This window comes from Pholcus phalangioides, unplaced genomic scaffold (genome assembly GCF_987345545.1).
Source record: "Pholcus phalangioides strain wild (caught in Gottingen) unplaced genomic scaffold, Ppha-v1.0 ptg000011l_1, whole genome shotgun sequence".
NCBI lineage: Eukaryota > Metazoa > Arthropoda > Arachnida > Araneae > Pholcidae > Pholcus > Pholcus phalangioides.
In genome coordinates, this window is record NW_028301604.1 from 47685514 (window position 1) to 47697828 (window position 12315).

At 35.1% G+C, this 12315-nt stretch overlaps 1 protein-coding gene across 1 annotated transcript in view; it reads left to right on the forward strand.

Moving 5' to 3' along the window:
• LOC149080503 (uncharacterized) overlaps positions 1–12315 on the forward strand; it is a 466415-nt gene that overhangs the window by 149853 nt on the left and 304247 nt on the right. The window contains exon 3 of the mRNA XM_089239593.1: positions 10852–11049. Coding sequence (XP_089095719.1) covers positions 10852–11049 — 198 coding nt within the window. The remainder of the gene's footprint in view (positions 1–10851; positions 11050–12315) is intronic.

Here is a 12315-nt window from a genome sequence, read left to right on the forward strand (position 1 = left end):
GTAGACCACTCTCACTCATCCACTCAGTAGCTCACTCACTCATCCACTCAGTAGCTCACTCACTCATCCACTCAGTAGCTCACTCACTCACTTACTCACTGCGTCACTGATCCACTCAGTAGCTCACTCACTCACTTACTCACTGCGTCACTGATCCACTCAGAAGCTCACTCCCTCACGGATTCAGTAGCTAGCTCGCTCACTCAATCACTCACTCACTCAATTCCTCGCTCACTGACTCAGTAACTCAATCGCTCACTCCCTCGCTTTCTGACTCTCATTGAATTGTTAGTCTGTGAATTTTTCGGCGGTGAAATTTCCTAGCGGTGAATTTTCCGGCGATGAATTTTCCTAGCGGTGAATTGCATGGCGGTGAATTTTCATTAAACCCCTTAAAGGTGACCCGGGGCGGGGAGCTAACAGAGTTCCAGTCTAGGACCTCGAGATAAACCTGATTTTTTTTCACCATTATTTAACATTCAAACTGTTCGTGACCATACGTCCCAGTTTCTGATCCAGACTTATTTTCTCGTTATTAATATAATGTCAGATGACTTAATCCTCGAAACAGCTCTCAACCATCATAACTCCCTCTTATCCTTTAAAGTTGATGTATAACGAGGTAATTTCTGTATTAAGAAATTTATTTCAAATGTGGGCCTGGGACAATGCTCGGGGGCCTCGGACTCTCTAATCCTTATAATTTTTTTCCACACTATAAATAAACTGCAGAACTTGCCCCATAAAAATCTGGCTTGAGTCCCCGCGAAAGATTCCAGCCAGGGGGCCCCCGACGCAGTGGGGCCGTGGGGAGGGGATAGGCAGGGAGCTCAAAAAAGAAGTCTCGCACGGGAAGAGATACTGTCTCAAGCCGCCCCGATAAACAATGATCTGGTTCGGGTCGCAATGAGAAGCATTTTCTTGTAGTTTTTGATTAAATGTTAAATTAAAAATCTCTCCAAGGGAGTTCCCATCGTGCTTTCAAGATGCTCCCTTAAAAATGGCAGGGAATGCGTTTTTTTGTGGCGAAATTAAAAATGTTATCTTAACTGGCATATGATCGGAATATGGTTTAGTAAGCACAAGATCCGGGTTTGTTTCAGAATACATTTCAGCTGACAAAAGCTAAATCGATCACACTGAATCCCGATGCACAAGAATATGTAACCTTTCCTTTCCGATCAGATCTTGTTAGGCCCAGATCCCACCAAAGTTTTTCGCCGCGCGTCGATTTACCGCGAGATAAGGAATTTCGTGGCGAACACCCATCCATTTTTTTTTTTGCCGATTTTTTTTTCGCTTCGAGTCGCGACGAGTTTTCTGCCACGAAAATTCACATTTTGACGTATGGAAGACGGCGAGAAGGGAGGGGGGACAGGTACAGATATCAATGTTTTCAAGGGGAAAAGAAATCGGCAAAAAAAAGCGATGGGTGTTCGCCACGAAATTCCTTATCTCGCTGTAAATCGACGCGCGGCGAAAAACTTTGGTGGGATTTGGGCCTAAGGCAGGTATTACGCTATAAAAGTTTGATAAAATCTCTTTTATAAAACTGGAAAAATCTAGCCAATAAGGTTATTGGTTACATTCTAGAAAATGCAACCGGTGGCCTTATTGGCTGCATTTTTCAAGTTTTATAAAAGGGATTTTATCAAACTTTTATAGTGTAATACCGGCCTTAAGCTGGTATTTCACTATAAAAGTTTGGTAAAAGTCCTTTTATAAAACTGGAAAAATCTAACTAATAAGGTTATTGATTACATTCTGGAAAATGTAACCGTTGACCTTATTGGCTGCATTTTTCAAGTTTTATAATAGGACTTTTATCAAACTTTTATAGTGTAATACTGGCCTAAAACAGTTGAGGAGCACAAGATCATTTTCATAAGTACGATCGAAAAGGGTATTTCATCTTGAGTTGATATCTTTGTCTTCCGATTTTCTCAAATCGAGAGATTCTAGATTGTTATAATATATAGTCGGTCAAATTCAAAATATTTTGTTTTTCCCAACGCGAGCGTTCATATCACCAGCCAGAATTATAAATCAGTATGCGGCTGATAATTCAGAAAATGTTAAAAGGAATTTATTGAATTCACCATCTCTCATATATATCTTATCTGGTGGAAAATAATTTGCGACAATCAAACATGTTTTGATGTTTTGAAAAATCGGCTTCAATGGCAAGGTAAAATCTGGATTTCACAATTACACGGACAGCTCAAAACATTTTTACGATAACCTAATATAATGCTTCCACTCGAATCTACGCACAGAAAACTGTTTGAGACTCGATTTGTATAATAGAAAACTCCCGGAGAGTGTCTGGGAACGAAAAATTATTTACAGACCCCGTTTCTAACAAAATAAATATATCATGTTCAAGAAATTAATGTGGGGAAACAAAAATTTTTATTAGATAAACCGGATATGTTATTAATTAAAATTGAATTTTCCAGAATATTATTGATCTGGACAACACTGGGGAACATGGAGATATTCAAATCGGTATTATAAGAACTGGAAATAGGAATGTTACACAAATCACATTAGAACTATCATGATTAAAAACAGGCTGGTGATCATTTGTATTAAAAATGTTTAATGAAATGTTCTCATGTGATTTAGACAGGCAGGGGGCCATTTATACTAAAAACAACGCACCCCTTGCACCCTCGCTTAAACCGCCTTTGATTTCAAGGTAAGTAAATGTTTTGACGTCGTAGTATTTCGCAAAACGCACCACTGCGCATCCGTGATATATGGCGTCCAGGACATATCGAGAAGATTTCGGAGAAACATACAGTAACGCTCAAATGTCTTTTGACAACAATAAATTGCCCAGAAATTCCATATTTGATTGTCTTCAATGAAATGTCTCCTATGAAACACAATCACTGAATCTCATTACAAATTATCATGACCAAAAAATTGCTTATCTACACTTTGTGAAATCAGGGGAAAAATTTATTATTGTATGGTGGGTAAAGAGTCTTTTGACAGAAACAAACATGAATGCAAACAATTAATAAATAGTCAAATCCGTCATATCATGGACATTATAATAAAATAGAATGAGTCAACTTTTCGTTGGAAAATTTCGGAGTGCATAACACTACTTGGCCTGTTTTGGTATGAACCCAATAAGTTTACCCCATGTGGTAAGTGGGTATTTTTTTAAATTCTTTTTTCGCGCAATGAAAAGTAATGTGTCTAAAATTTTTTTAACAATGTTTATATTTAATTGTCGTGCTAGTACATCGGTAATAGCGGCATTTGTCACGTCGTAAAGAACGACATGTAGTCATGAAATAGATTATTGCAACGAAACCTGTCCATTGTGTTTCTTTTCAGATTTTGAAGACTACCTATACCATTAGCAGAGAAGTATCCCCACTTTCATTTTCGTGTTTATCAGTAAGAACTCATAAAATACCTCAATAATTACCCTATGATTTACCTTATAACTATCTATAAGAACCTGTAATATCTCATATATGTATTAAATATTATCCATTTGTACCGTGAATTGTTTCTCTCATCAATAGGAAGATTGGCATAACTCTCCCTCTCCTACTATAATTAAGTAAGTAAAGACGACTTTTTTTTCGTTTGGAAGACAACCAAACTAGCCCATAATGTTCAGCTGATGTTTTAAAAGTGATACACTCACATTCAGTCCGTGATTCGAATTTAATTCATCAGGTATTTTGCCTATTCGGCATTTCGAGGATCTCTCCGTGCTTGCATTTTGATTATTCTATCTGTTGTCTTCTTTGATTTATATTGAAAGAAAATTACATTTTACATAGTCCCGAGATTATAAAACATATTTTCACAAACTTACGAACTGTCTTGAAATACAAAAATCACTTGAGCTTAACTTTACCGCTTCCTTGAAGCCTTAACCCTGTAAGCGGTTTTTAAAATTTTCCTGACCCACATTATAACTGCCACATTGGAAGTATAAACGTGTTAAGAATACGAGATATTTCGGGGTGACCGAAATAAAGCAGATCAAGTTTGACAAGATATCTCGGGATTGCCACTGTAAGGGTTAATTACACTTCCCGAAAAAATCGACCGAATATTTTTTTACGTTTTAGAGTTTTCATTATGTGTTCTGCATAATCTTACTCTAGATTCATATTGAATAAGAATAAATTACTTCCATATTTGATTAAACTGTGTTAGTCAAAACACTTTTGATCTGCCCAAAAATAAAAATTAGACAATAGAAGCTCACAAACCCCGAAACAAACGAATTTCAGGTACGGGTGTCGATAAATATCGCCCTTCTGCCTTACGTATGTCAAGGTCAGGGCAGTGCATGCAAACAAATTGGCGTTACACACGTTACTCCATTTGTCAAGACTACAAACTTGTTGAGCGCTACTGTATATAGCATGGATTTTTGTTCATGATATTCCACCATCAGAGATATATTATTTGAATTGCAGTAACATATATTAGAAAATATGGCTGACATGGTGTAAAAAAACCTAAAGTAACATAAGACTTCAATTCTCTCGTCGCGCGAATTCATCGAGAATTCGCATTTGAAAAGACGTAACACGAGAAAGTTAAATCAAGAATAAAAAATCGTCCACCTCAAACATAGAAATTTTATATTTAAAAATTTCGTATTGGATCGAAACATACAGGGTGTTTCAAAAATAATCATCCGATTTAAAAAAATCATAACTATTCAGCTTTTAATCGATTAATGTATAAGTAGAAAGAGGGAAATCTCGAGTTTCACGAAGTTGCCGACAGGTAGCGCTAACGCTCCTCCTTCGGCCGTCACTTCAGTGTTTGTCAAAATGGCGACTGCACAACAGAAATCGTTTTGTGTTCTATCAGCTTTCCGAAGTGCGAATCCGGCGCAACTGTTCATCGTGCTTTTCGTCGACAATACCCTGGTGTTGAACTTCCTATCACTCAGAGCATTAGGCGATCGTATAAACAATTTGGTACAAACAACGGGTTGTTTGTGTAAAGGGAATTCCCCTGGCCGTCCCCGCATGTCAAAAGAAAATATGGAGCGCGTCCGACAGAGTTTCGCACGTGTAGTCCACAGAAATCCACTCGCAGTGGATGCAAACATGCTCACAAAAATTTGGGACGAATTTGACTACCGTATAGACATATGCCGTGCATTCCAAGGTGGACATATTGATCACCTTTAATTTATTTTGTAAAAAAACTTTGATTAGACCCATGTAATATAAAATTGTTTTCAAGCGTCTATGTTCAATATTTTTCGTAATATACGCATTTCAAGTCGGGTGATTATTTTTGAAATACCTTATATTTCTGGTTGATGTCTGGGGATAATATCTTATGGTCATATTTATTAATTGCATGCCGTACGCTATCATGATGATAATTATATTTTATTAACAATATCACTCAATTTAAATAGTAAAAACCGACTGCGTGTTATTTAAGACATTTTGCGGTAATCTTGAATTTTTTCTTCGCGATTAGAAAAATTATTACTTCATGCAACAAATCTTGAAAATTTTCGCTAGAAACTTTTCGACGAAAAACGAATGCATTCAAGTTTTCAGGTTTATTTTGTTTCCTTAATATGAATAAATTTATTTTTTTTCTTCTACCACCGATTCCTTGTATGCACTTCACAGAAAACGAGAAGGCCAGTCGGGTTTAGCAATTTATTCTCCTTTCGTTTTTCTACCGTTTTCTGTGCACTTCTCAAATTTTGCCTAATTTTAGCGACTTTATTTAAAACTCCATTCTGTGTTAATTTTTGCGGGATTTTCCACATCGGTTCCTTGCTACTAAAAATTTGAGCTATGATCCTTTATAAGTATTTCAGTGAAATCTCTTTTTTTCAGAGAAGCATCTTGAGTTTGAAACTGAAAAGAAAACAAAAAAAAATCTGAAACATGCTTTGCAGTCTTCAGTTCTAAAGTTCCAATGAATGATTTGCCATTTTTAAATAAATTATCTTAAAATTAGATAGATTTATTCTGCATTTGTTTAGGTAAGTCTCAGCTATGGAGTGTGTGTTGAAGAAAAGCCGTTGCGGTTAGCGGAGTTGCGTTAATTTCACTTTTATAATAATAATAATCTTCATTGTTTTGGGCCAATTGCCCCGTTACAAGGAAACAAGATGACATTAAAATTTTTGTTTTATATGAAATACATGCATGAAAAAAATATATACAAAACAAAAAGAGTACAAAAGGAAAAATAAATAATAAACAGGTGAGAAGCATGCATGAGCACCAAACTAAAAGAAATATATACATATATATATATTAATGATTAGAAGAAATAAACTAAAATACACAAATCAGAAATGGAAAGTTGAGCACATAAATGAATATATACACACACATATACATTAAACATGTTTATAAAATGAGATGCAAGATAGATACAGTCGAACAGGAAAATACAATAAGAATAATAAAATTAATTAGAAAATAAAAATGAACGAAAAGCATGTATAAATTTATTCAAGGGGGAAAAAATTAACAATAGAAAGCGGGACGGAGGGGAGAGAATAGCAGTTAGTGTATTCATTGCCTTCCCTTTTCCCGGGAGTCTTTCAGAGAACATCTATATGCCATCGTTCTCCGCTAAAATGAAATTTCTTAGTTTTAGGGTAGACAGGAGAAAGTTTATGATTTGGTGGTATTTTCTCTGTGTCTGTATGTTAGAAAGGAATTTATATTATTATCGATCAGGATATTAGAAAAATATTTTTTCCTGCAGAACTTATAAGTCGGGCACGTACCATAATTACATGAGACCATGTTTCAAGTTTCTCAAATTGCAGAAATTACAATCTGTCAGGAAATATTTTAAATATTTTACCCTGTTTAAATATCGAATTGTGTAATGTTCTTAATTTAAAGAGGACCCTTTTAATGGGCAATTCAATTTTCGAGAGTATATAATCCTCCGTAAAGATCTGAATTTTAATAAACTTGTAGTGAGAATTACTTATGCTATTTTTCATTGCGCTCATATCCTTTTGAATGTTTTGGTCAATATAAACTTGTAAAATCTAGGGTTGATATTTTGCAGCTATGTTAGGGTCCTGCGAAAACCAGACGAAGGCAAATCCAGAGTTTTCCAAGAGAAGTTTGAGATCTGAGGCCCAATTATTTTCTGTAATTGAGTTACTAAAAAAATGCAGATAAGAGATCCTACAAAATCTAGATTCAGGCATTTTAAGAATGCGTATCCAGTATTTAATTATCAATTTTATGAACGTCACAGATGAAGCAGTATAACCGAGTTCTAATCTTATCATATAACCTTGTGTGTATTTTGAGAGATTGAATAATTTTTTTACATAGATGCAGAAACATTTCTCTAGAGGGTTGAGATAATGGTAGATAAATAGAGGATGCCATACTACTGACCAGATGGGAGAACCATAAGAAAAAACTGAGCTTACCATACTATTGAACAGTTTAAACCAACCAAATGGGGAGTTAATTTTAGCTCCTGAAAGTAAGGGCCACAATGCTTTCATTGCAGATGTACCGTTAGCAAAAAAGTGATTTTTTGCTATATAAAAAGTACCAGAAGAGGAAATGGGAATTCTCCAAGATAGGTGTAAGAACCAACTGTGTATCTTTTTTTTTTATTTTGATAAAAGACGACATCATGCTTAGAGCGTTCACCATCTTTACGGAAAACCAAAACTTTTGTTTCACTGACATTGACTGTGAGTTTGAAGTCATTGCTGAATTTTTCGAGGATATAATTTTTTTCCTTCAATTTACTGATGAATCCGCCAAAATTACTGCGTCATTCGCGTATAGTAGAATGTTGAGTGACGTGCCGTTAGGAAATGCCAAATCCGAGATTCCAGCTGAATTCAAATGGGTAATAAGTGTTCAGAAAGATTGAAAAAGTACGAGCTCAAAACTTCTCTCTGAAGTACACCTATGCTAATTTCAAACGCATTCTGAGCATCGAACTCTGGCGGAGAGTTTTTTGTAGAGATCCGTGTCAGAATGAATACAAATTTTTCACTCAAATTAAGTTCTCGGAGTACTGACAACAAAATTTGATAGTTGTTGTTTGATGTTGTTGATGGTTTGAGTCAAAAGCGCTCTTGAAATAAACGAAAACAACATAAAACTTTCCTTTTTTTTCTCTTAAGTTTATGCTGCACAAAATAGTTCAGAACAAACACCTGATCTATGCAACCATAGCCCTTTCTAAAACCAGCCTGTTCTTCTAAAAGGACATTGTATTCACTTAACCATCTTTTCTTGAGTTTAAAATTGATGTAAAAAGTTTGGCGATCACGGGTATTAACGAGATTGGTCTCTAGTTCGAGGGGCTGTTAAAATCACGTTTTTTGTATATTGGGAAAATAATTATTTCAATCCAGGAGTCGGGTATCTTGCTTGCAATGTAAATTTTATTGAATATATTAGTAAGAGTCGAAAGAGAGGATTCTTTGAGGTACTTGAAAAATTCTGGTTTTAAACAGTCCCAGCCAGGAGCTTTACCACATTTCAAGTTTTGAATTACACTTTTAAGTTCGGAAACAGTTATACCGGGATCTAAACTAGGGTCATTTGGTTGATAACATTATGAAAGAGAGTGTTGATCGGAATTGTATCGTCTCCCGTAGAAAACATTGTAAAAAAATAATTGTACCATGTGGTCAAATCAATATTAGAGGAGATTTTTTCTTTCTATATTTATTAATAACTTGCCAAAAGAATTTGAATCTGTACAATGAGTAAGTTGATTGTTTAGGCTATCAAAATACTCCGTCTTTTTAAAGCGTTACGTTTTGATTTGAAGTCCATATAATAATGACTATTATAACACTTGTACAAAATTTTTGAAAGTTTCCATAATTCCGTTCTAGCAATATTACATTCATCATCAAACCAGCCCTGAGATTTCGACGCTCGAGAAAGCTCGCCTAAGAATTTCTGCTTTAAATATTAAACTATATTTTGTTGCAGCTTGCGTAAGATATGGAACCAAATCTTGCGGATTCATGTCAAGGCTAGTGGAAAGTCGACGGAGTTCAAATATTGTTTCCCTCTGTCATCCTCCGAAACAGATTTATTAAATTGAACGCATGTCCCATGTTTTTCAGAACAAGATTTAGATTTATTCTGCATTTGTTTAGATAAGCCCCAGCTATGGAGTGAATGTCGGAGAAAAGCTGCTGCGGTCAGCGGAGTTGCGTTAATTTCACTTTTTCCATAAATTAAACATGCTAAAGTATGTTAAGAAATGAATTTCAAGACACGTCAGCAAATTTTTCTCTACCACCACTTATAAAAATGAACTTTTTTTAAAAAATTACTTCGTTGAAACAATAATTTTTTTTTAAATAAAAAAAAAAAAAATCAAGAATGAAATTCAAAATGTATTGATTAATTACTAGCACATCTGAGGGAAAAGAAATAATTCCCTAAAATTCTTGGGAGAGCTACGAAATTTCTGAACTAGAGCAATTTTGTAAGAGGTTTAGATTGAAGTACGATATAGGCCTACCTACCCGATTCACCACAAAAGAACTACTTCTGGGCAAAAACCGAAAGGTGAAAGAAAAAACATACATTCAGGAACTGAGGTTTATTTACTTTTTATCTGTAAAAACATCGCAGTTGAACGGCAGACCTTTTTTTGGGAGTGGGAGAGGTTGGATTGGACAGCGTGCTGTTGTGCCGTGGCCTCCACGTTCTCCGGACCTGAATTCAGTGCACTTCATCTTGCGGGACACATGAAATGTTTGGCGTGCAAGATACCTGCTGACTCTGCGGAACATCTCGTCACAAGAATCCTTGTTACAGCGAACGATATCAATACAAGAATCATATATCAGAAATCAATCATCAATACACAAGAAATTTACAAGAGCGTGCATCAGCCTTTCAATCACCGATGCAACGATATGCTTGGAAGTCACTTTGATTATCTTCTTTGAATCTTTCGCTAATTTGCACGAGATGTGCAACTTATGATTTCATTACGTCTCTTTTATTCACTGTCGAAACTTCAGCGTGCATAATTTACTTTATGCTTTTTTTATACTCTTAGTGTGACCCTTAGATTGCGACCACTGGTCCCATTGTAAATATTATTTATCTTGTTAGGTACTATCATCCCTCCAATTTTGTTTTCTACGCAGCTTACAACCACCTTGTATATCCCCTCTATTTCTCACGTGCCTTATTAGGGTGGGTCGAATAAAGCTGGAGTGTGTTCCATCTATTTTTTTAATATTAAATCAGATATGTTTCTCTGGTTCCTTGACTTATCGTTATATATGCGTACACGTAATGTATGTATGTTACAGTAGATGTGATAAATTGGAAACTGCGCATAATCACCTATCTTCTCGGTAAATCTGGAAAATTTCACAAAATTTATCATTTTTATCGGTGATTATGCGTAATTCTCAAATGAAGTTGGTAAGTTTGATGAATGTGGAAAAATCATATGGAAATAGCATTGAAATTCAACCACTCATCAGCTTCTTCCATAACGTGATAGATGCATTACACGCATTTTGCCATAAAAGTTAAATTAAAAGGAAATAAGTGTGAAGAAGATAAAAGAAAATGGACATTTCGATCATTCTTGTAATGTTACCTTTTTCCCACCACGTGCAAACATACCTATCTCGCATTCATCAGCTTAGACCAAAGTTTGACCATAATGTCTGGTAAATTTAAATAATTGAAATTTTTTATATTTACCAATACGTGCTGGGGATTATACATAAAAATAAGTAAATATGATAAATTCGTAAGATATAAATAAAATTTATCAAACTTCTCGAGCAGTTTTGGAAAGTTTAATCATTATATCTTTTTTCCACCACAGATATTACGAAACAGGTTCAATCAAGCCTGGAGTGATCGGTGGTAGCAAACCCAAAGTGGCAACTCCCAAAGTTGTGGATGCTATTGCGAATTATAAAAAGCAAAATCCAACTATGTTTGCTTGGGAAATAAGAGATAGACTCCTAGCTGATGGAGTGTGCGATCAAGACAACATACCCTCTGTGAGCTCTATCAACAGGTCAGTTGGTTAGAATATTGTCGTGTTTCTTTTTTTTCTTATTTTAGCATTAACTTAATTAAAATAAAATCATTAAAATCAAATTAAAATTTTATCTCCTTTCAAAAAATTGAGCGCGGCGTGTAGGAATTCACGGCAATTCAAGTTTTTTCCTAATGGTCATTTTTCTGAGTGCGGCGTATATACATTGCAGTGGCCTATTTTACCGGGAACTGCGGTGCATGTATTTAAGACATATAAGTTGTTTTTTAATTTATCCAACTTGGCCACTGAGCAAAATTTATAGGCAACACGGTGGTATAGTGAACAATTATGAAATTTTTTTTGCTAACTTTTATTCTCGATGTTTTTTGCGTAAGTTTCAAAATGCCGCACGTTGAATAGTCGAGACGCAATGCAAAGGTCCATAACCATTGTTATCAATCAGATAATGCAGTTTACGTCTGTTGCGTGCCCTCTTTTTACAATGGGTTATCGTGCTCTGTATCTCTCTGAATAGTTTTTTATATATTACTTTTTTTATTTATTTAAATAATTATTTTTCTTGAAGAAAAGATACTTTTTGGATATTAATGCCGAGAAGAACTCAGAAAAAACGTTTGCTGGTTTCCACACAGGAATTGAACCCCTGTCCTTATGCAATATGGGCAAGAGTACAAACTGACTTACTACGAAGGCAAGGGCTTTAATTCCTTATGAAATGTACTTTGTCTTCGTGGTTTATTGGTTAGACACTTGTCCGGATTGGAAGAAAACGAGAGTTTGATTAATCAGTGGAGACCAGCAAACGTTTCTTACTGAGTTTGTCTCGGCTTTAACCCTTTCACTGCAATTTTTTTTTTCTGAGAAAAAAATGAAATAAGACTACTTTAATAAATCCATTGGAATAAAATATAGATAATATATATGCTGGAAAAATAAATAAATCACCAGGGAGAGGAGGAATCAGTGGGAACATATGTGCCAGTCGTAATGTGAGGGTTGAAAATTTCTTGTGTTGGGGCTGAGAAAAATTATCTCCCACCATTAATTATTTTATTTTGTCCAGAATTATCGTTATTCTGTTATTTAACGATAGTTATTATTTTCTATTCGATAATCATTATTTTTTGACTAATATTTGATTATTAAAGCGAAAAGTCAAATTAGATGCTCAATATTTCAGACGGCTACGTTTTTTTTTTTTTTTCAAAATGAAATGTGAACCGGTGAACAAAATTAAGAGATCGCTTAGGTGCCAAATATCAAAATTCATTGGCCGTCATC